Below are 25051 nucleotides of genomic sequence, written 5' to 3' on the forward strand. Positions count from 1 at the left end.
AGTCTTTTTACGCTATGAATATTTGAAAAAAATATAACCATCTATTCTATGGCAATAGCCCATATTGCAATAGTTCTACATCACGAAAGTTAGAACCCCACATAGCATGTGCTGACAAATTTAGCCTCTCTAATAAAATCACAGGGCGAAGACAAGCACGTGAAAAATAAAATAAAAGCACGTTCGAGATTGAAAATATTGGCAGGCTTCTGGTTATATAGAGCTCGGCCAAGGTGACACATTCCCGCTCAAGAAGAAATACGGCCTTGTCCTGTCTCTGCCATTAATGAAATGCCTTGGCATATATCTTCGCACAGGGAGGTAAAGTTGAAAGGCGAATGTCACAAATCACAATTTACCTGCGGCAATATTTCACAGTAAGAAAGAAGAAAACCATGAAGGCACTATATTTCTTTTATATTGTGTAGACGCCAAGATTTATGGAACAAACAACGGAAGGACGAAGCCAGTAGGATAGTGTTAACTTGGCTACTTAAAACACTTCTTTAGTCAACAGGGATCTATAATTTCAAGAAAAGCAACAATATATACCATAAATACCTAATAATGAAAGTTCAGTAAGAAGTATATCTTTCTCTCTTGGTTGACGTGACAATTATATGTTATTGAAGTTTTCAGCACATTTCTTATGCGGATCTGCACAAGGGAGTGGGCGTTTGATAAAAGGGAATGTTATCATCCATCCTGAAGCAGTACAAACCTACGAAGTGAATCCATGAACATAGCGTTTATGTCTGCAGTTGACTCTAATGCTTAAGTAAGGTATAAAAACAAATAAAACAGGTTATATCTCAATGTGGTTATTTTGCAGCTTTTACTAACATATGGCGAATAATTTTTTTCTTTTCAATATTGAATTCTCGTTTCAGCGGATCTCGCGCCTACTCTGGTTATAATACGATACTAAGAATACTGAGGGAAAGTTTAATATTACTGGCATAGTCCTAAGTATTGTATTGTAAAGTATTGTAAAGTAGTAGTAAGTAAGCAAGCAAATTATTGTAAAGAAAGCTTGAACTATATTAAGAATGTCAAGTGCAAAGTAAACGCAATAAACACTACATGAGAACAAACAACGCTCAAGAATGTAGCGCAAACAAAGTGATACAAATTGCGCTCACACGTGTCACTCGCAATAGTATGAGAAAGTCCGAAACATCGAACCAAATATCTAACGAAAATTTAGCCACCGGATTATACGTCCCTTATAAACGAACACGTCCATGCTATAGGCAAGTCGGGTGCTACAGGAATGTTGTCAATAGCCCTGTGGCTGAATTGTCCCGGCGTTTTTTTTTCTCTCTTTGCTTGCACTTCGAGATTGTCGCCTTCGAGGTTTCATATTTTCACGTGTCAAGAATCAACAGCAAATAAAAAAAATTGTTCTGACATTCTTTTTCAAAGCTTTTTCGAGCTATATTTAGAAAGAAAAGTACGCGCACAAAAATAAAAGAACGAAAGAAATGTACCGCTTCAGCACACAGGGCAAAAAGCTGCTAAGCGAATTGCATTCTTTTGTGAGCGGCCGATGCCGCATCGATTTGCCTTCTTTTGGCGGTGATCGATCGCTTGTCATCTCCTCGCGCGGACCGATTAGACAACCTTGTCTGGGCCTCGCAGGCACCGCTCGAAAAGACGTGTTTTTCCCGACTCTCCGTCAACGCGGCAAATTGGATGCCACCACTTCGACGTGAATGACGCTCTCGTTGGAGCGAATAAAAAAGAGAGCGAAGGTGGCGTTGTGTTCGGCCGACCAAATTTTCTCAACCGCGTATAATATCTCCCGTGTTTGGCGTGTAGCCGAACGTACGCTAATGCTACACGTGAGGTGAACCACGAAACACGGTTATTACGGTTCCCGAAGTCATTCCAGTTATCGGCTAAATCCAATATGTTGTGGTTGGGAAGAACTGTTATGAAAGCTGTACTTAATTGAAACTTAAGATTTGTGTGCGATGGTAAAAAAAGCTGTCTGGTTTTATTTTACGGGCCCTTCTAATCTCGTTCGACCTAAAATATATGACATCACATTCGCAATACTTAGTGATTCTATGTAGAATGCCTCGCTCCTCCCCTCTTGTCATTTAGTTGTGTGGACAGTAACTACCTTTCCGTATATATTAATCTTCTAGAATATAGGAGCCAGAAGATTTATGAGAATAGAATGCGGAAAATTAGAGAAAGTGGAACGAATTTGTAAATAGGTTTCTCAGGTATTGCTCCAGCCTATCTGAAAGGAGACTTAAAATAGTAGCGGCGCACTTTCTTTTTTTCCCTGTACCTGTTATTGACAGAGAGGTTTGCGTTTGTCTCTACATCCAAAACATATTAGATTATAATTGCCTCACACGCATACCTTATGCTCGTCTTGGTGATGTCTTCGCAGGTCTGGGAGACCAATACGCAAGGCCTGCCGTACCGTCGCATACGGTACACAGATACCGCACGCTGGTGACACCGAAGCTTCGGAGACACTGCAAGTAGGTGAGTTTCTGTAGACGTTCTCGAGTATAAGAGTACAACAATTCCTAAAGAATTTACCTCCCATTTACGCGAGAATAAATTGCAACGAAGCCTCAGCCACTTTTGACAAGCCCTAAATAGAACGCTTCAAGTTCCAGTGCTGTTACATTCTTAACATTCCTGAATGAATATTTGATACGCTCGCAGAAGCCACTTCTGCGGGGGATTGTTCGAAGTGATAATATCTGGTTTTATAGGCGCCGGAGTGTCCACGACATAAAATTTCACTACCCCCATGATAATTGCGCAACTCAAAAAGGAGCAAAAACTTGTCAATACTGCTAAACAATTTTCGTTCCTCGGGAATTCGAGGCGCGGGAATCGTAGTACAGCATAGCACAAGCCTAAAAGAGCTGCTATAAAAGATAATCAGACAGTGAGGTTGCTTCCGCATTCCAGCGCAGGCTGGCGTTGCTCTAGATGCTGACGTGCACAATTCTCAGGGAACCGACTGCAATCTAAACGTCCTCTGCGAAAATGTTCACGTAGGAGGCGAGAGGTAAAAACGAAGCCTTCCGGGATCCACGTTATAAGACAAGACGGGTATAGGGATCTGATTAGGTTCCTGGGAGGAATGTGCAGTGCACCAGTGCCAGCAATAACGAAAAGAAAACAAACAAACAAGCTAGTAAACGAAAAGCTAGAAACCGCGTAGTTTTGTTGTTTTGATCTTCCTGGCTTCTCTGACCGGATTCTTAGAGAGACAGTGAGTCCGTGTACAGTTGCAGCAACTATGTCCGTTCCTAATATCGTTCCACTTAAATTACACCAAGTCCAGCATATTCGCAAAATTTTCCCATTCGCAAAGTTTACTCTATATGGGACACGAGCCCTTGAGCGTCGGCTTTTCTATTGGTAAAGCGAACTGCCACATTTACTATATACGCTTCGTAATCTTGTTCCACGTTGTTTCAACTAAGAATTGAACCAAGCTAGTTTTGTTCCGCGTAAATTTCACTCAGTAAGCGGAACTTCTTCGCCAGAATGTTTCACACACAGGAACTTACCTGAAACAAAATGAAGAGCATAAGAAAAATCTTCACGGAATTGAGTTGAGTGCTTATTTATGAAAGATGTTACATTCGAGTTCTCTATTATTATTCTAAAATGACGAACAATAATATTATAGAACTGAAGCTAGGAAACTTAAGTTAAACGCTTTGCTCTTTCTGGAGGATGATCTCTTGATTACATTTCTATTTTCATTAGAATACTTTTATTTTTCGTGTTGTAGGAAAAAAATTACAATTGACTCCTCGTTCTTTGTCAGGGTTATTATTCGCAATTTATAATACCGATCTTCCAGACCAAACAAATTTTGTAATCTAGAACGTGGTCCTGCCTAGTGGTATCATTTAATGTCATCATCCACATCAGCCTGGTTACGCCCACTGCAGGGCAAAGGCCTCTCCCATCCTTTTCTAACTACCCCGGTCATGTACTAATTGTGGCCATGTTGTCCCTGCAAACTTCTTTATCTCATCCGCCCACCTAACTTTCTGCCCCCTCTGCTACGCTTCCCTTCCCTTGGAATCCATTCCATAACTCTTAATGACCATGGGTTATTTTCCCTCCTCATTACGTGTCCTGCCCATGCCCATTTCTTTTTCTTGATTTCAACTAAGATATCATTAACTCGCGTTTGTTCCCTCACCCGATCAGCTCTTTTCTTATCCCTTAACGTTACACCTACCATTCTTCTTTCCATAGCTCGTTGCGTCGTCCTCAATTTAAGTAGAACCCTTTTCGTAAGCATCCAGGTTTCTGCCCTGTACGTGAGTACTGGTAAGACACAGCTGTTATAAACTTTTCTCTTAAGGGATAATGGCAACCTGCTGTTCATGATCTGAGAATGCCTGCCAAACGCGCCCCAGCCCATTCTAATTCTTGTAATTATTTCAGTCTCATGATCCGGATCCGCAGTCACTACCTGTCCTAAGTAGACGTATTCCCTTACCACTTCCAGTGCCTCGCTACCTATCGTAAACTGCTGTTCTCTTCTGAGACTGTTGAACATTACCTTATTTATTTATTTTTATTTATTAAGGAACCCACAGCGCCAAGGCATTACAGTGGGGGGGGGGGGGGGGTGAGTACAGGAAGACAAGAAAGAGTACAAGAAATACATACGACACCTCTGCTCCTGTACAGTGTTAAAAGTGATAACAAAAGAGGAAAAGCAAGAAAAAAAACAGGAAAAAAGGCAAAGCCCTTAGCAATGCACATCTACAATCTACAAGATCAAAAAGAAAGCATCATTTGATTCAACCCTCACAACATCACACGGCAGACTATTCCATTCCCTAATGGTTTTAGGAAAGAAAGATATTCTAAACAATTCAGTTTTTGTCGCAAATTCAATGACCTTAAAATCATGGTCAACACGATTGTATCTATAAAAAGGCTCTTGCACAAACTTTTCGCGATAAACCCGAACAGCTGAATCATAAATAGCATGGAAAAACTTCAGCCTCAACTTCTTACGGCGCATGTCTAGTAATTCCCAGTTGAGTGCTTCCTTCGTACGGGATGCACTGTACTGCGCCCCGCGTATGCCAGATACGAAGCGAGCGGCAATATTCTGCACCCGCTCTAGCTTATCTTTATCTCTACGAGTATGCGGGTCCCAAACCATACACGCGTATTCCAGAATTGACCTCACATAAGTCTTGTACAAGATGTCCCGACATGACTGTGGAAAAGTGTTTGCATTCCGGCGAAGAAATCCCAGGATTTTGCATGCTTTAGCGGTGACATAATCGACTTGATGGTGCCAATTCAAAGTGGGAGTAAAATAAACACCTAAATATTTATATTCGAATACCTGTTCCAACATTACATTCCTAATAACATACGGTTGCATATCAAGGTTTTTCTTTCTTGTAAATTTCATATGAACAGTTTTAGACAAATTCAAATTCATATTCCATTTGACGCACCACTCTGAGATTCTGTTCAAGTCTTCCTGAAAGATTTCAGCAACACGGTCACAAGTGACTACTCTATAGAGAACGCAGTCGTCCGCAAATAACCGCAGTTCAGACACTATTCCGTCACCAATGTCGTTCACGTACAGCAAGAACAATAGCGGCCCCAACACGGAGCCTTGCGGAACACCGGACACAACACAACATTACCTTAGTTTTCTGCAAATTGATCTTTAGACCCACTCTTCGGCGTTGCCTCTCCAGGTCAGTGAGCATGCATGCAGCTGGTCCCCTGAGTTACTGAGCAAGGCAATATCATCAGCGAATCTTAAGTTACTAAGGTATTCTCCAATAACTCTTATCCCCGATTCTTCCCAATCCAGGTCTCTGAATACCTCCTGTAAACACGCTGTGAATAGCTTTGGAGAGATCGTATCTCCCTGCCTGACGCCTTTCTTCCTTTCTTTATTGGGATTTTGTTGGTCTTACTCAAATTCGCGATAAAGAACTTTGAGAAATTGGCCCTCTGAACGGTTAGTGTTCTCTCCATTGCCGATATCACACGAAAAGAGACCGCAAAATATTGCGTACGGCAGGTCGTTCGTAGTGTTCTAAAGCGGCCACACGTGAATTCTTGCAGTGGTAAGATAAAGTGCAAGTAACCCTCCTTTGATACAGTTAAGTCACTGAGTGATGATAACTCGTTCGGAAAGGAGAAGTTCAGTTTACCGAAGCAGAAACTCCGTTCTTGCTCCTGACGTCATGCCTAGTTTATCACCCGCATTGAATACGGGTCATTGCGAACGCGTTGCCTCAGCGTCCTTGCTCGTTACGCAATCTCCTGACCTTCACCTTTTTCCGAAGTTAATTGTCTGCGCTCTTCTTGTTCCCTGGGGAAGCGCAAGACGCAGACGCACTGCCTTTATTAGGGAAGACCCCATAAGGCACCGTCTAAGGCAATTCGCTGATCCTTATATATTTTTGGGTCTCTCCAATAAGCATTTCCATCGATCGCCTGAAGCCTTGCACCGAAGGTACGGCCGCGTTCTTTTATTCAGAACTGGTACAAAGGTTGGCGTCCCTGAACGCATCTGAATGCAAAGCTTGTTTCTTTTATGCTCAGATTGCGGTTTGTAAGAGCTCAAGATAAGATATAGTTTCAATAAATCAAGATGAGAGTCGAGTATTAAAAATGAAGCCAGAAATACCACTCTACTAAAGAAAATTTCAAGGTTAAAGAGATACGTCGACGTGATTCTGTTGCGATGATGATATAGATTTACATGTTGTGAATAAATGTACAGCAAGCCTAGACATAGGAATACAGGAAGCAATTACTATAAGGCATGTACGTGAAAAAAAATATTTAGATACTAAAAGCCACAAAAGAAACAAAGGAAGATGGAAACGCGATAAGTGTGATGTTTTTTAACATAATATGCAATATGTTTCTCCGCATCGTCCGCATAAGTTGCGCGTTTAAATAGTGCGTGGCCTCCGCGAAGTAAATAGCATCGTATGGTGCCCAGCGCCTCCCTCATAATGAACTAGAACACATCAGTTTCGCTACGCTGCCACGGTCCTGCTAAGCATAAGCCAAGCTGACCCCAAAACGTCTAAATCAATAGCCCCCACTTTTTTTTTTGGTGAGTCATTAACTTAATGATCTTTCCGCTAGAGTGCAACATAAAAGAAGGGGTGGAAAGAACTGCCAGAAAAAAGAAGTAGGCTCAGTTTGAAAAAAAAAAAACTTTCACACAAGCAATTCGATTACGGTGATAGCATGAAGCTGCGGCCGTGGTAACAATGGGCGGTAGCTTTTTCGTTGTTGCCGGCAGATACGAGAAATTAGGTCGCTCCTGATTGGTCTTGAAGCTTTCGGGCGGATATCATTTTTGTTTTGTCCTAGATATGGAAGCGTTCCTTCATGTGGAGCCGCACGGTTACAATAGCACCACGGGTCTTTTGTTTGGAAAGAGCAGCCTGCAGCGATCGCGCTGATTAATTTGAAGACCCTGGAAGAAACAGCAGAATAAGGAAGCGTTCCCTATTTGTGGGCGGTGTTTCCGATATTGAAGTGATACGACCGTAATAAGAATGAACAATTACTGGAAACGTAACTTTGCTGGAAAGCACTAACTAGGCCAAACAGATTTACAGCATATGTGCCAAGCAATATGGTACAGATTGCCCCCATATTCGGTGAAGAAAACTAAGATTCCACCGTTTAAATTAGTTACATCTTGAATCACCAAGTAGGGCTGACCAATAATGTTAGGCACTCATACACCGGATATTGTATATAAAAGTGTGAAAGAAGGCTGGGCTGCTAAAATACGAATTTCAAAATAATAGGGGAAAGGGAAAGAAATATGATATTTTAAAGAAGCCTGTGCTAGAATATTTGAGTAGACAGCGTACGAGTAGGTTTCGGCTCAACGATTTACATATTACGGATTTACATGTATTATGCTACGCTGCGACGTCACCAAAGCTTCAATAATACTTGCGGAAGTTAACTATCTTCTAAGTCGTCTATGTTTGATTGGAGAAGGATGTGCAAGTACAAGTGAGTAGTCCGTGTGACACCATTACTGACAAAAAAAAAGGATTATGCAGATTCAACGCTCACATTAGAATTTGTGTGAGGCGAAGCTTTAGTAAAGCGGTTAATGAAATGCTATACATTCGCCCACCTCTTTCATGCGTCTCGGATGTAAACGAAACTGGCTCGCACGCATCATGTCACGCGCGCCTGCACTGCGCAATGTGACACGTGGTATACTGCTTCGTAGTTCTTCATTTATCCTCACTTGTATTGAATGTACGCCCGCTTCTCTGTAAGTCCTCCGTTGTGGGCACGTTCCATAGTATCGAAATCGTACTCATCATCACGCGGTGGTGATGTCAGAGAGGTAGTTGCTGTTGGCATAGTATATGTGCGATTGTGGCCAGTGATTAGGAATGTAGGCATCAAGATGTTCGAATGGTTTATTTCGTAAAGAAATTTTGCTCCTGATCGCGTGTATTTGGTACAGTGAGGACGTTTGGGTATCCTTTGTTTCGTTACGAAGTAATTCCGTAGAACACAAGGCCAGCAGCCTGGACACCTGTAAAGACATTTAAGATACTTGTGCTGTCCTGGGCCGCTATTTTGTAGCGATGCCTTATGCCTTATTCTATGCGATTCTTATCATCCACCACACACGGCCGCCTGATCGCGTTGATAATGTGGGCAGACCGTCGCTCTGACCAGTGGCCAAGCGCGAAAAGCCAGAATAAGCATAGAATAGAAAAAGGCATCGCTACAAAATACCGGCCCTGGGTGCCCGTTATTCAGCAAGACTGCAGCAATAGCACACACCCAGCCAGCAGCCATGATTAGGAAAATTCGAAACGGTTGGCAAAGAGAAGTTTGCTATAAAAAAAATCGAGCAAAGCACATCCCTGATGTTTGTTCATCTTAGAGAAAATTTCTCCGTTCTGGACAAATGTGTGCATTCAAACACAATTAGTAGTATGTATAATGCGCAGGTTTCTTTATTTACAAATTACTATGCAGTCATGATTTCAGTTCGTTTCTTTCCTTTTTGTTCCGCAGCTCTATAGATCTTCCGAGGACGCGCCATTCGAAGCTGAGGGAAAGGGTCTTCTCCAGTTTCTTTAATATACGTCTGATGACGTCAAGCGCGTCTTTCTAAGTGATTAGTATACTCGCGGACAACTTCCTTTTTTTTTTTGCAGTGCTGTGAAAGCTACCGGACTGAAACGCAGCTTCTCTCCAGCGGGGCACGAGAGATTAAAGAATTCCCTAGATTAAAGAATTCTACTTCATTTATTGTTAGCTTAAGAATGGTATAGGAAGTCGCGCATGATATAAAATTGTTGTAAACTTTGGAATATCATTACTTCCGTTTATTCTTTTTTTTTCATTTCTTGGACCCCGCCACTTTTTTTCTGCACGCCTGCTCTGTACGGTAAACAGGGCGCGTATGCTGGCGGAACCAAGCTGAAATTCGTTGACGAATTCACATAGAAAATATGAGTAAACAAGTTTTTTGGATGAAAACTTAGTCGTCACAAATATTCGACACCTTGATATGGTCTTTTGGAAGGTGAAATAAATATTTTTATAAAATTTCTTCAGCCAGGGCTACTCTGTAGGTTGTGAAGCTAGGCAACGGGCGTAAGAAAACCGAAACCGGAACAGAAACTAACTCCAAGCTGCCATGCTACTTGGTGGAGTGACACTTCTGCTGAAGCACCGCCACCACAGCTTTTGCCTCACGACCGGCGTAAGGTTTTCCAGAGTGTAATCCAGGGTGACTTTTTTCCGCTTATTCACAAAGCGCAACAGATCTTGCTGTTTCCAGAAAACGGCACGCTGGTGATTTCCACGCGAATTATTCGCTTGCTATTATGCGCATGCGTCACAAGTTACCTGAGTGAACTATAAGAATCCACATAGCCAACAACTCTTAGTCAAACGCCACAATAGACCTGGGCTCTTTAAATAATTCCGAGAGTTAAAGATGCGGCTAAAGGGTCTACGATATGTGGTCAGTACAAAGCGTGCTCACAGCAAGTCGAGAGCGGTTTGAAACGTTCAGAAACAAGCACCAAAATACAAGGGAGATGCCAATCAAGCATCGCTTTAAAAAATACGTGGGCACGTGACGAAATGTGTGACAGTAAATGTGTTTTTCAAAGTTTTCAAACAAGACCTCTTACTTGGCGAACAACCCTCCCCCACCCCCATCCTTCTCCCTATAGGCATCGCGTGTTTTAATTGTCTTTCGCAGGATGATACTGCAGATAAGATGAGCCCTTCCCGTTCTCTTGTGCACTCTGTGTGTGCCACACCACCAGTGGTTCCGGTGACACCAGTGGTTTAACAGAACCACCACTAAACCAGTGATTCAGTGTTGGTACAAGCGTATACGGTTGGTTGTACCACCACGCACTACCAATAGCACCGGCAGTATTGTAGAGATGCTGCTAGTGTAACTAGCCCCGCACGATCCTGGTACCGACGGTACCGGTGATAAGACGATCATTCCCGCATTCTTCCCTCGTCAGAGATAGCGTTTTGAGACGGTGTCGTTGAGGCACTGCATATTTGACCGAAGACGCACCAGCTGTCGTTTTGAGACACTGTAGGCCTCTCAGAATAAATATGTCGTTCGTCCATCCCATACTCGCCCGAACTCGCTGCGGAAGTCATTGCCTATCATCAGCGTCAACTGGAAGTTGAATCGCTCTCGAACTATTATCAAACGTTCGAGTGTACAAAATGGCCAAATATTCAATTATCATCCTTCAGACTCTTGAGAAATTTAACTGTATCTCTTAACGTTGCGTGATAAAAAAAATTAAATAAAATTTCGGGATTTTACGTGCCAAAACCGCAACGCTTGTACGAGCGCTGCCGGTCGAATTTTTACTCCATGATGCTTTGTTATTGTACGTGCACGGAATACTCGGTAGACGAACGTTTTTCAGGTCACCTCCATGAAAATGCGGCCGCCGAGACAGGGAAATAAATCTGCTACATCCTGATTAATATCGCAGTGCTATACACACAAGGCCACTGCCATGGTAAGCGTGCCTTCTTGCGTGTCAACAGCCCTGGGAATCAATGAAGTGAGTACACTAAATTGCAGCGCAAGAAGCACAGTGCGCTATCTAAAATAACCTTTCAGGGTGAACCTCGAGAAGCATTTACGTTTAGTCGAAAGTAAAAGACGCCTATCCCTTAAAAGGGAGTCCAAATGTGTACGTTCCCGCTTTTTTATTTAACCAAACAGAGTTCTCATTAGTACAGATTTTACATCTTAGCGCAACATAAAATATAGTGGCTATAAGCCTCTCTACAAGCGTTCGTGCCTCAAGAGGAAGATTAAAAGGTGTAAGGCGCATTTTGTTGATAATGTATCCAGATGTATTTGTAGACAACAATGCAGTTGAATTCCATGACCCACCACACTCCAATAGATTTATTAAAGCCCTCTTTATTCCCGCAGCTACCTACAATATTTTGCGGGCTATCTGCTGCGCTAAACATTACTGGTGGTGCGAAAGCAATAGCGGTAAACCCGTTCATGCGAGGCCAGTCCTAACGTTTTATGGCAGCGATTACCAGGCAACGTTCCATGTGCTAAATGCCAGCTCGTTGAAAAAGACAAGTAATTTGTGAAATGGAGACTCTAGTCGCAAAATCCAATATAGCCGACTCCACCTATATACAAATGCGTATCTGTATCTGTCTTATTTCAGCAAAGCTAAAATATCCGAACCATTGGCGATGCAGTCCTTTAAAAGAAAAAGTCACTCCTTTCAACAATAGTCTCCAGCCAGTAGGTAACATCGACATGACCAATATTAAGGTCAATGAGAAGCATATTTGGCTTCGTGTGCTGTGCACGCCGCCATATTATGAAAAAATATGATGGCTTGGTTTAATAAGTCGTTAAAATTTGCACTGCAAGGTGACTATGCTACTATATGCTTCTTGGCAGTGACACACCTATAGGAGGTGGCGTCAGAAAGCAGCGTGGCATATATAAGCTCCAGCACGGGCTGTCATCTACCTAAGAAACAACATTGAAGAAATAAGTGCTATATTGATAGAGGAACACAGAAAGGCTTGTTGCTCCCCCCACCCCCCCTCTTTTTTGTTAAATTGATGACACGTATTTTCCAAGACCACAGTAAAACAATTCATACGTTACGCTGGTGTCTCCTGGAAATTGTAAAATGTATGGCGCATTGCGACTATTCGGCCACAGTCGGTGGTTCGCGGCAGGAAGCGAGGCTTCCGTAAAGATCAAGATTCATCTCGAAGAGTCTAGCAGCTATCACGTTGACTGTCGGCGTAAACCTCGGCTGTCTCAATGCGCGATTAGTTTTGCGCGTGTTTATACCCCTTAGTGCACTCCGGGGGCAGGATGGATGCACTCCGGGGGGCAGGATGGATACCTTACTGAGGTCCCTCGTTGCACGCCATTACGAAGGGCAGGGTTTCTGCGAAACCCTGGTCGGGACGCCGCAGATGGGGGCGGCCGGAATCGCGAGATTTTTCCCGCCGAGATCGTTGTTTGCCTATGTATAGGTCACGCTTGTCACCGACCCGCGTCTGACATTACAGCGCCTTCGACCACCCCTTCTGTGTCGACCAGCGTCGCCTTCCTTGTTTGACCCGGTGCCACCTCCTCCTCTGCGCACCGTGACCGACGACTTCAACAGCTCTCAGCCACCCTCTCGAGCGACGCCGCAATCTAATCTCCCCGGGGGCGTACACAGACGTCGGCGTCCACTCAACTGCGAGACGCCGCTGGATTTCGCTGCCACCGGGCTTGAGAAGGCCGCGCTGTGTTTGCGAACACGAGCTATGCTGGCTTCCGAGGGAATGAGCTCGCGCCTCACTCGAAGGAGCGAAACATGCTGCGCCACGAGAAACTGCGCTTCATCTCGCGACGTGCTTCTGCCCTTTGTCAAGTCTGCGAATTCCGGAACACGTGGACCGGAGACTTTCCGCTATGAAATAGACGACGCAGTGAGTATAGGCAATGTGAAAGCTCGATAAGCTTGTAGAGTCAAAGAACCACGTTTTCACAACGGTAGCTGCTAGAAGTTAGCCAAATGAACGCAAAAGGAGTAGTGTAGAAAAAGTGGAGAAGCACATGGTCTACTTATAAGGACCGCAGTTTTTGCTAAGCTGAGTCTTCAGCGTCAGTTAAATCGCCCTTGCCATGGCCCTATAGTTGAGTGTCGCGCAATACCACAGCTCAGATGTGGACACTTACGGATAAGTTTTTCGTTTTGCAGTATCTACTTCTCCGGATCTTTGTCACGCAGTGTCGATTTTGCAGCCATGAGAGTATACCAACTTACCCACTTCTCGGTCCCACAGTTTTACATCCGCGGCCAGGACGAGGAGGTCCCTAAAAAAATTTCAAATGAAACCCGCTAATAAACTTCATCGTACAAAAATCTCGTGTTACACAGCTGGCACCTTCTCGTGTCTTGCGTATTTTTTGCTTTCGTCACACCACTGCCATCCTTGACTCCGTTTCCCATGATAAAAACGACGTACAACGCGAAGGACAAGGACTGCGAGAGACGGCATACACTTCGCTGTATCTTGTGCAGCGCAGTGTATATCGTCTCTAGCAGTCCTTGTCCTTCGCGCTGCACGCCGTTTTTATCATATATTGCCAACTAGCGCAAGCAACCACCCTAGTCCGTTTCCTAGGGCATTTTTCGTGCCTCGAACTGGGTTCACGTTGGAACACTGACCCACGTAAAGGCCCGTGGTTTCAAAATTGCTCCTTTTACTGTCACTGAGCAAATATCGAGTAATGGATGCCAACCTTGCCACGTATTTCCTTAAAGTTTTGAGAATATGTATAAAATACTCCAAGAATAATTACAGCTGACCTTGCTCACCTCCGGTCTCTTAAAGGAGCGCTAAATAACTTTGTAAGTACTGAAGTCGAGAAATACATGTGAAGTTAAATTATACTATTTGAGAAATTCTTTGTCACAGAAAGTTTTTCAATGCGCTAAGCCGAAGCGAATAGAGAGAGAGAGAGAAAGAGAGGGGAGAGATACAGGCGTTAATCATATTCTGGATATATCAGCCTGGCTCTTCGCCTGGCACGACATGACATCAGAAGCGGAGTCATCGGCAGTCAACCACACCGTTCGTGGGGCTTCCGCATCCTTCTTCAACGATTTTCACTGCGAACGCTTCGGAGAAGCGGGGTGCGCCCTCAACGCTCCCCCTATTAAACGTCAAAAATAGTTCAAATTTGAATTTCGAATGTTCACGTAGAGCCCACTATTTCCCATTTTGGCGCCTAGAACGCGCGCCAGACGTGGTTCTGCTCGGCAAGCCCCACTGCACTCAGTCACTGCACTCAGTCATTGCACTCGTCGCGGCAATCTACGCCGGCCGCGGTACCTACACTACGTAGCAGACCGCAGCTACACGTGACTGTAGCGTTCCCTTTGTACACGACAGGGCTAGAGTGCGCGCCCGTGCTCATGTGCTCCCGTCTCGCTGTGCTACGCGGTTCAAACCGCTTTTGTCTTAAGCCGGCTTGACCGACGGATGGTAGCCCCGTCCTGCTTGCACGTCTTGAAGCGCTATCAAATAGCTCAATGCAAAGCGAAGTCTAACAAGGCGTCGAAACAGAAGCGGCCAGGAGCGAGCCCGCGCTGGCAAGCGCGCACGTGGTCCGACCTTAGGTTCCGCGTGGTCCGAGGCTATAGTTTGGCGTTCAAAACAATCGAAAATAAATATCGAATCCCTTTTAGCGAAATGATCCTTCAATGTGCAGTCTTACGCGAAGTATTATCTAACTTTCTTCGGTCCAGTTATTTTACTTCTGCATTTTCCTTTTATTCCTTAACGATATAGGAGTCGCACTAATGTTTCACCAACGAATGTCCATCACAAGTAACAGATCAGAACGTGCAAGGACCTCCAACCTTAAATGTCTGCTCTGACGTTGACCAAGTATGTTTTTTCTTACGCAAACGCGTACAAATTGTTTAAACAGCCTTGGGAAGCAGATGTTCATTTCATACCTGTAAAAACTATTGCATGTTAAGAAATCATCGTTAGGTAATGACTCCTGGAACTAAATTTGATATCAGCGCACAAATATCTAAGAAAAGGAAAATACAAGTAAAGGAACTTAGTCATCTATAAACTGATGCCGCAATTCAAAATAGCCGACAAAGCTAGATCTATTTTAAGCAAGCTGAATATATTTATTTGTAGATCACTCGAATACAAATTTTTCTCTAGTGGTCTACAACCACACAATTGCAAACAAAGAAAATACTAAACAATAAATTTTATATTATTTTATTTACTTCAAAGGAGTAGACACGCGCCATGTTAAAGAATCGAAATACTTCTTCAAACGTGCAGAGTTGTAAACTTGACATTGCAACTCCATCGAATTTAGCGAAATAAATAAACACGGTTCGCTTACGTAATTGAATAGGTTTTACCTGCAGCAAATATTGGACCTTCAAATGCAGTAAACGTAGCTCCAATCTCATCAGGGGTTTTTCAATGACAGCACCTCTGTTTTTCAATTGTGATTTATCGGGTTAATGTGTGCATGGCCTGGCTGTACAGTTTGTACTAAATAATGTAGCTGGCAACAGCACCACAAGCCCCTGTTGCCATAATCTCGAAAGCTATACATTAGCGAGAGCCCTTTGATATTGGTTAAGGCCATTGCTAACCATATGCATTTCATCTCGACTGCGAATTCATGTTCTTACGAAACGTCGTGGGGAACAAACTGTTCCGTTCGTTCATTCATTCATTCATTCATTCATTCATTCACATTAACATCCCAAAGTAACGCTCGGTCCATGAGAGATGTCATAGAGAAGTGTTGTGGACTAATTTTGATCATTTCGGTTGCTCTAATGGGCCCCTAAATCTCAGTACAAGAACATTTTTACATACCCCCCCCCCCCCCCCCAAATCTAAATGCGACCGCCGGAGCCGGAATCAAAACCTCGACTTCGAGCTTAGCAGCAAAACGGCATAGCCACTCAGCTGCCATTTCACGTCGAAAATTGCTTTAACAATGCGGGCTACTATATTGTATTTGAATAAATTAACAACTAGGGCAAACTCATCAAAAATCGATTTACTGTGCTCAAGCGACAATCTTAAGTGCCAGTTTTAATATTTCGCAAAATTTGAGGACCATTTAATGTGTTTAAGCCTCCACACTGTGTCGTCACTTCTCTCCACTTCTTTTTTTTTTTCGCACAGACGCGACCACTCCTCTGACAGCGAGCAAATATTCACAGCAAAACATATTTACTTTTCCGTTTGATGAAAGGTTGAGGTCGCATTTTATCTTTGTCAGGCTTACGGCTTGCATCTTCTATTTATGGAAACAAGTGGTCCCTTATCTGGCGGCTATGTGTGCTTCTTCGTGTCTTCTGAAGTGCACAGCAAGCACTCAAAAAACTCTCTCCGTCACAATTACCATATTAGCGGCGCTTTTTCGAAGTTCGCTTGGGAGCGTCACGAACACATCGCCACTGTCAGGCGCCACTTGCGCATTTGCGAGGCGGACCCACAGCCCTGCTTTTTCAGGTGGGGCCGCCTCAGGTGGTCCGGTACTCAGGTACTCAGGTGGGCGCAACCATCTCCGGGCTGCCGCCTTGGAGGTACTTGACGCTAAGAAGCGCGTTGCACGTTATGTGTTAAGCCTGAAGTTAAAACATAAATGTTTAAAGTAATTGCAAGAGGGGTAGTCTAAGAAAGCATAGCTGAAGCGAGGACACCCTTTACACCCCCTCCCTCCCTTCCCTCCAAAAGAAAAAAAAAAGAAAAAAAAAGCACAGGTGGGAAGAAAAAGACGCAGACATGAGACAGTGGTGCACTTCTTGTGCAGTGATGAAGTTGAGAAGAAACAGAAAGAATGACCGAAAGATTTGTAAATATTTTTTTTTTCAAAGAGTGCCATGTCTTCAAACATGCCGAGGCACACTTTTCACACCATCTTAGAGCATGTCACATCGGCTTCAATGCATCACTGCAACATATCTCCGAATGGCGCTAGTTACAGTTATCAACTGCAAAACTACTAATATGTAAATATATACTGCGACCTTTCATGCAATTGATTGTTCGCCTCAACTAGCAGTCTAGCTCGTGAAGTATAAGTGCGCTATCTGGCGCATGCGTCGCTTGTAAATTTCGTGTTAATTTGAAATTACGACACCTGGTATTTATTTCAACCGTCATGCATGGTGCATGCATTTATTTTTGAAACTGCACGTTAGGCTCGCGACACCTTTCTGTCTAAGCAAGTGCTGCTTCTCTTGCGGTAGAGCCGCAAATAAATGAAGCATTCCCTTATTCACCTAGCGTGCGACCGAAAAGGGATCATAACGTAAATCGTGACGACACACACTGGTAACCACGTAAAAAAAAGAAAAAGAAAAAAAGGAACGACAACGTGCGAAGCCCCCGGAGAGAGTGCAGCTTATCTTTTTTTTTTTTTCCTAGAGCCATTTCTCACCGCGTTCACAAGGGGCCACTTGCGTATGAGTGAGCGGATTACTGCAAGCGGCAGCCTGGATAGACTTTCAGAACGGGAGATGCCGCCTGGCCTGCTTCGATAGCGCCGCGGCAATCTCTTCTCTTTTGATGAGTCCTTTCGCAAGCCTTGGCACTTTCATGCCTGTAGCTCCAGCTCGAGCCTTGGGCTTAGCTCTGGAGTCTCTTTCTGTTACCTTCTGATAAAACCTGAACAAATAAGACCACTTGGTGAGATTGTAAACGAGAAAACGAAAAGTGCACAACCTTCATCGTTTGCTTTTATGTGTGTAGAATTCAGGCTGCGCGATGTCTGGATGACCTGAAGAGAGAATAATAAAAAAAAAGAAAACAATATAATTCACACGTGCCCTTTGCCATCAGACGAGGATTAGCCGTGCTGGATTAAGGTTCAGATGAGATGGCCATCTCCTCTGTTTTCCAGCGAACAGGCGGAAAGCTAACTCGCAGAGAGACTTGGAGTAAACTGAACGCGCGCTTCGCACGAGAAAGCGGAGAAGCCCCAAAGACCGATTGCGATTAACACTGTATAAGGAAAAAATAAAGAAGGCTCCCAGTGCTCTGCCGAAAGGTCCCGCTTATGGTTAAGCCCTGCCCACGGATCCAGTTTCTCGCACGCATGCTAATGTTTCGTCCGAAAGTCGGTGAAAGAGGGGCGCCTTGTCTCAGCAAGAAGGTGGAAAGATTGCGTCCCGGACGAGGATGAAACACGATTGCATAACCACTGAGAATGGCAGAGGGAATATGTGTAAGTGCTTTCGTTTTATCCGTTTCACGTTTCTCATTATGGTGTTCCTTTCTGGAGCAGGAAGTTCTGAAGAACGCTTGAAAGCGGGCGAATGTTAAGGCGCTCGCCTTTCACGTCCCGTCGGCAAGTATTATCACTGACGTGTTTCAGCCGTGCCACAAGAATAAAAAAAAAGAACACGCTGTCAGTGGAGACATTGACACAAGCACTGCATGTCCGCGACACACGCCATTCCTTCCCGCGCCTTGCTTTACCGCCTGCCGCATTGATTGTCGGGCTGCTGCCATGTTTATAGTCAGCAACAAAGGCTGCTGGGATCGCCGAAAACGTAGATAGTCTCATTCAGCGACGATTCGATGTTATCGCTACTCACTGACATGGTACGCAGTGCTGATGATACTAATTTGAGACAGGAATGTGTCCATAGTTTGGTGGCATAATAGCAAAAAGGAGGGCCAAAGAAATTGATAGGTCAGACGTCCTTGGCATGTCCTCTGGCACACCGAGGGTCTCTTGCTTCTTCGGCGCGAAACGAATAATGGACATAGTTTCTAGGAGTGCAGTGGTCGCCATGGTTACTGCATTTGGAAGGTCGGCTTCAGCGGTGACTGTGCGTTTTGAGAATGCGTGCCACTTCTGCATCGCCCTTAGGTATTTAGATGAGTTATGGTATAGTACCAACAACATCGCAAGCATGGATCTATAGGGCATAATATGTGCATTTGGGAGGAGAGAGGAAGAGAATGTACACGGAACACATATAGCAATATGAATGGCACTGCTCCTGGAAGATAGTGGTCTCTGAAAGGTGCACCAAAATAGCTCACCATGAGAGGGCTAATCAAGAGTTTAGTAATCAGAAACCACCTTCTGTTTTATCACATTGTCCGAAACTGAGTTGAATGGTATAGCACTTAGTTTGGCAAGAGGCAGAACGATGCCCGGTGAAGATTACTCTAATGTAGAAAAGCATGAATAAGTGACATGAACATCTCCCAGCATCCTATATACTGACTAAGGTTCGATCTGGCCGAAAATCCGCTGGATTGCTAAATGTTTGGTCCTATGAAATGAACTAGGTGATCAGGACATTGGTGAAACATCGTTTTTGGTTTCTGTGCCTACTTCTAGTTTCCCATTTGAATTTTGGTACAGTAGCATGTTTCATAAATCGTCAAATATCAGTACGCCATGGCCACACTGCTTATTTAGCTGCGACTTCCGTTGCTTTTGGTGCGCGTGCCAAAGGAAAGTGTCCCGGCACTTCTCATGGGCCTCTTCTACTTCTGTGATTCGTAAAGGACTTCGGCACCAGCTGAGCTCAAGTGCTATGATGCACACATACCGTCGTGTTCAGATCAAAAATCTACCCAGCTAGCATAATCTCGCCTTAAAGCAGCAATGTCGCTCGATGACTCAGGTTATCGCAAATCAGTATGATGTGCGTGATATTGCTGAGGTTGCGGAAATTTTTGCATAACAGCCTGGCCGTTCTTAGGTGCTACATAAAAAAAAAAGCATCGCGCAAAAATGACACAAATTGGTGCGCGCATTTGCTTCAATGGAAACGTATGGTCTTTGCTGTAAACACGGCATGATATATTTTCGTAGCACCCCTTCAAATGCATTTCCAGGAATTGAAAAACAACAGTCACAGTCAACTCCAGCTGACATGTTCGTAACGCGGCGCATTCTCGGTGTGACCAGCTCATAAAACGCGCGTGTGTATAGGGTCCTGAGTAGTTGGCTTCGGGTGTTAAAAAAAATATATTTTGCGCTCACCACTGCACTCTTCTCCCTCAAATTTTACAGAACGATCGCATTTTGTTGCCGACTTCGTTTAGTACAACACTTGGCATGATTAGTCGCCTGTTTTTTAAGACAATAATGAGAAACTGTTTTCGCCTATGGGAAAAATGGCGTCTGAAAAGCCGGCCCTGGCACAGATTTGTGTCGCCGCCTGCCGGCAGCAGCAGGAAGGAGCTGCGGCCTTGTAAGCAGCCGATTTCAAGATGCCATTTCGTGCGCGATGTAACTTCTTCCTGCTGCTGATATATATATATATATATATATATATATATATATATATATATATATATATATATATATATATATATGCGTGCGTGTGTGTGTGTGTGTGAATTTTCACTGGTGTTCAAAGTGTCGTGCTCCACTCGCGGTTTTCTGATGCATCGGCTTCTCTAGCGCCACTGCGGATCAAAACGCGCCATGCGTCACAACGCACTAGTTTGCCCGCGAGGAAGGGTGTTCCATGAGAAGCGAGTGTAACCTGTGCTCACAAGCACCTATTTAGGCTTATACTCAAGCTGGAAATAAAAAAATAAAAAGCGTACTTGGCATAACGGCTTCAATTTTAGTCTTGTGTTTTAGATATCCTGTCTTCGAATCGTGCCATCGAACAATGCTATTGCGCATCTTTTTACTATTTACAACAACGTACATTGTTGAAAATGATGACTTTGTAAAGTCATAAAGCCGTTTGAAGCCAAAGGAACTAATTTTAGGAAAATCCATACACTAACCCCATATCTCATGCTGACTGGGTGCCCCTGCTTGCAGCGCCCGTAGGCACTACAGCACCAAAGTTCTCGCTTGTAATCTGAAGCTGTATGCTTTAAATTTTAATAGTAATAAACTGCAACTTCGTTGCACGCTTCCTAGATTACGCGATCCCGTCAAACGCGTTCGGCGTTAGAGGCCAGATACGTACGAAGATGTGCCTTGAACTCGGCAAGACAGCTTTGCTTTAAGAATGTTTGTTTTCTGTATCATATCTGTGTCGAAGGAACACCTGTCCCGATTCTACTCTGTCAAGCTGTCATTCATGACAGCTTTTACTGCAGGTCTCCCGTGTCGTGTACTGTTACGGGACACAAATAAAGACATTATTATTATTATTATTATTATTATTATTATTATTATTATTATTAGTATTATTATTATTATTATTATTATTATTATTATTATTATTATTATTATTATTATTATTATTATTATTACCTCCATAATATTCGATGTTTGAAAATACAATGTAAATGTTTTTGATGTACGACAATTTTGATTGCACGAACCAAACATTGCTAACTTCTCAAACTTCTTTTTTTTTTGCATTCGCAGGTCCTGGACAACAAGAGCGTGGGGAGAAAGATCTTGTGTGCTGTCTATTTTACGGCGAAGTGTTCTTCTGCATACTTAAACCAGATTGCTTAACACATCAAGAAATTCAAGGCAAGACGCAAGTTTGTCTCTGCGAAGTCGTCACTGAAAACAACGTGAAGAGGTTACGTTAACTAAAAAAAAAATCCCTTGACGCTAGCTATCGCCTAGCAACTACGCAAGAAGACACTAGGTGTGTAGGCTGCCATCTGAAGTACAGAGTTTGTCATACATTTTCATAAAATGACTGTATTTTGACATGCGCTAATACGTTCTCTTGTTAGTACAGGAATGAATTCCTTAAATGGCAAAGTTTCTGCTATATGTTTTCGAATAAATTAGCCCACACAAGCAAGAAGCGGGTTAATAAGGAGGCATAGACTTCGGAGAACGAGCAGCATTAGACGGCAAGCTGCAAGATGGGTATTAAGGACCTGAAAGCCAAACATGGTGTCGCCATGAGTCCTGAATTCCCACATGTCTATAAAGAGAGAAACTAGCCATAAGTATTTGTTGCAATCTTCGGAAACCTTGCAAAACAGACGCGAAATAGTTACCCGCAGTCTATACCAGCAATAGCCGTTGACGCGTGACTAGCTGTATCTCGTTATCAGGTAACAACAGATGCGAACTCACTCATATCGCGTTCTGTCATCGCGCAATCCAAATTAATGACTGAAGATACCACCATCTGTTGATTATACTCTTCTGAGTGCTGCAAAAAGATATTGTGCAGCCAAATGAGGATGTAAGTTCTTCAGAAAGCGTCCAACTTCAGTCGGTTCCCATGTTCATTCCCAAGAAGAGTATGGCAGGCAAGCTTACCAGCTAGCCTTCAGTCTATCACTCGAGTGACACGCACCTCAGAAGAAAGAAACTCGAATGTTCGTTCCGTGGCCACCGTCAACCATGGAGGCCCCCATCACCCAAGACTGCTTCACTCTCAACGACACGACAATAGTCACCGACTGCGAGGGGTTGGATGCCAACACCAGTTGGCGCACGCCATCGCCCGATGGGGAGCCGTCGTGGAATGAAACCTCCATGCAGTTACCCCCGGGCCACGTCTACTTCGACTATCCCGAGGAAATGCTGGAGCCGTGGGTGATGAACGAGTACTTCTTTTTCATCGTGGTGACGTACTTGGTGACGTTCGCCATCGGCGTGAGCGGGAACTTGGTGGTGATCTCGGTGATGGCCGGCGACAAGTCCTCGAGGAACGTCACCAGCGTGTTCCTCGTCAGCCTGGCTGTGTCCGACCTGCTCCTCCTCACGATATGCGCACCGCTAGATGTGGCTCAATACTTGGTGGTCCGGTGGGACGCCAGCGGCACGGTGTGCAAACTGGCCGCCTACGCCGAGACGGTGTCGGCCTTCGCTTCGGTGCTCAACATGGTCGCCGTCACGCTCGAAAGGTAGGCGAACACTGTTGGTATCTCCTCCACAAAACAAGCGCTGTAACGTTCATGTGCGAAAGGATAGAGAAAGGATGGTTATCGTGTACTGTAGCCCTCTCGGCATGTTATGCGTCGACCGCGCACATCACACAGCATGATGAACGAAAAGTACTGTTTGTGAAGCGCAATCACCAGCAAGGACACCGATGTATCCCCGCTTTCTATATGCCGTAACACAGTCCCTTGTTATTTATTTACTGGTCACGAAACTTCTTTTTCATCCTATGGGATAGCTTCGTACGCTGCCAACTGCGACCGCGTGGCGGTGCCAACGTTAGTAAAGGGACACTAGGCAAGTGGCGCCGCAGCTCAGCGGTGGGCTGGCGTTGTGTTTTCAGCGCTGCTTTACGTACTTTCTGCATTTTCGCCCCTCTCCCCCCCTCTAGCCTTGTGCGGAGAATCTGAAATGATTCTCAGGAGCTTAACGACAATTCTGAATAGCTGCTTCGTACCACACTGTCTCCGACTGCAGAAGGGAGATCAAAATGGTGCCGTTGCTTGCTTTGCGCGCTACGCGAGAAGTAGAAACGGGCTATGTCGCGGCAACAAGTGGGGCGCTTCCCTTTTGACTCTGCGAACGATCAAGAGTGCGAGAAGCATTTTCATCCGGATGGCACCACTTGTGGCAAAGAGTGCGTCATACAAGCCACTGTTGTGACGAAGTAGCGCCAAAGAGCAATGCAGCTAGGGCCGACGACTTTTCGCGAATGTTTGAGTGCGCTGAAATGGGATGGTTAGCGCATGTTGAAAAACTATCGAACTGTGCAACAAGCTTGGCTAATTGCAGACGACAGCGCTGTCCGTAGTCGACGTTTCGTTTATAAGGAAGTAAGCCTCATTTTGCGCACAAATAGCCTTTTTTCCTGGAAGAAAGACTGTTTCACCAACCTTCCCAAGTAGCTACTCTACATATCGTCCAGTCTTTTGCGCTGCTCGATACCGCAAATGTTCGAAGGCCTCCCGAGCTACTTGTCGAAAACAAAAGTTGTAACCTTGGTCGTTACCACAAAGACACAGAAAATCGCAACCTCAGAAAGCTGACCTGACACTTTTGACATCAGAATTTGTTGCTGCTGCTGGAACAGTGGGCGCGTCGAAACAAAACTCCCTCGGGTGCATCATCCATGGTAGCGACTACGTTGCACACTGCATTTATTCACTTTGACTGCTCACACTCTGGGAACGATTCCTGTACGTTCATGAGTATTTTAGGTAACTTCATTCTAATAAAGATGCACTTAAAAACTGCAATAATAAATTAAGTCGTCGAGATAAGGCGACTAGTTACGTGCGCATTGTCCATTTTGTAATATCCAGTTAAGTATGCCATTATCACCCACGCCGTGCTCATAGCGGCGAAAGGGCTGCGATATGTTGTGGACCTTCAGGTGTCAATCAATAGCGACGCTTCATCGCGGAGCTAAGCAGCAAGGGCATCGCAAGCGCTGCACAGCTGCTTCCAACGGCATCTGCTACCCTGGTGGTTGCTGCTTCGAACTTAGCCGTCGTAAGATGCCGTAATGTACACGAACATATTCTTGTAAAGTAATACCTGTCAGCAACATTTAAGTGCAGTGGACTCCTTCAAAGCACCAATGCCACTCCACGGAAGAGCATTCTCTCGTCACTCGACTGCTTCGAAAGCTATGCCTTCACTGCAAACCTAAGCCTATATATTTGCTCCACGCAAATGAGTAGAATGCAGAAATGTCAAATAAACCTAAATCATGACCATGAAATTATGCAACCGAGTCATTGAAATCAAAACTGACAAACCAAAGCCAATAATAAATCCAATGTCAATAAGCCAGCCAATTTACGAATCAATGAAACGATACCGGCATCGAGCGTAGCATTTTTTTCTGAAGTTGCACCCATAGCCGTAGCTTCTTTCTCTACAGCGAGCTTGCCCTAAGCTTAGTTACTGAAAGAAAAAGCAATAAAGGATTCCATCCGTGATGAGGTACAAATGTACCACTACCTTCCAAATTTCCCCGCTGTTGCATGTGGCGCCACACAATCTAGCGAGCGTTGAATTCCCGTTAGAGAACCCCCAGGAGATCAACAATTTGCCGCAGCCCCACAAGGC

General features: G+C 44.3%; 1 protein-coding gene across 13 annotated transcripts in view; it reads left to right on the plus strand.

Annotated features, from left to right (window-relative positions):
- Positions 1-25051, plus strand: part of LOC135911930 (cholecystokinin receptor type A-like) — a 463919-nt gene that overhangs the window by 433164 nt on the left and 5704 nt on the right. For 8 of the 13 annotated variants that reach the window (XM_070525689.1, XM_065444271.1, XM_070525688.1 and 5 more), the window contains 2 exons: positions 2408-2505; positions 21467-22920. In XM_070525689.1, the coding sequence (XP_070381790.1) occupies positions 22388-22920 (533 nt within the window). In that variant the 5' untranslated portion in view covers positions 2408-2505; positions 21467-22387. Of the gene's footprint in view, positions 1-2407; positions 2506-12803; positions 13027-21466; positions 22921-25051 lie in introns of those variants that run through there. The other 5 variants (XM_065444276.1, XM_070525691.1, XM_065444274.2 and 2 more) reach the window with 2 other exon arrangements.

The sequence above is a fragment of the Dermacentor albipictus genome, chromosome 9 (genome assembly GCF_038994185.2).
Source record: "Dermacentor albipictus isolate Rhodes 1998 colony chromosome 9, USDA_Dalb.pri_finalv2, whole genome shotgun sequence".
Lineage (NCBI taxonomy): Eukaryota > Metazoa > Arthropoda > Arachnida > Ixodida > Ixodidae > Dermacentor > Dermacentor albipictus.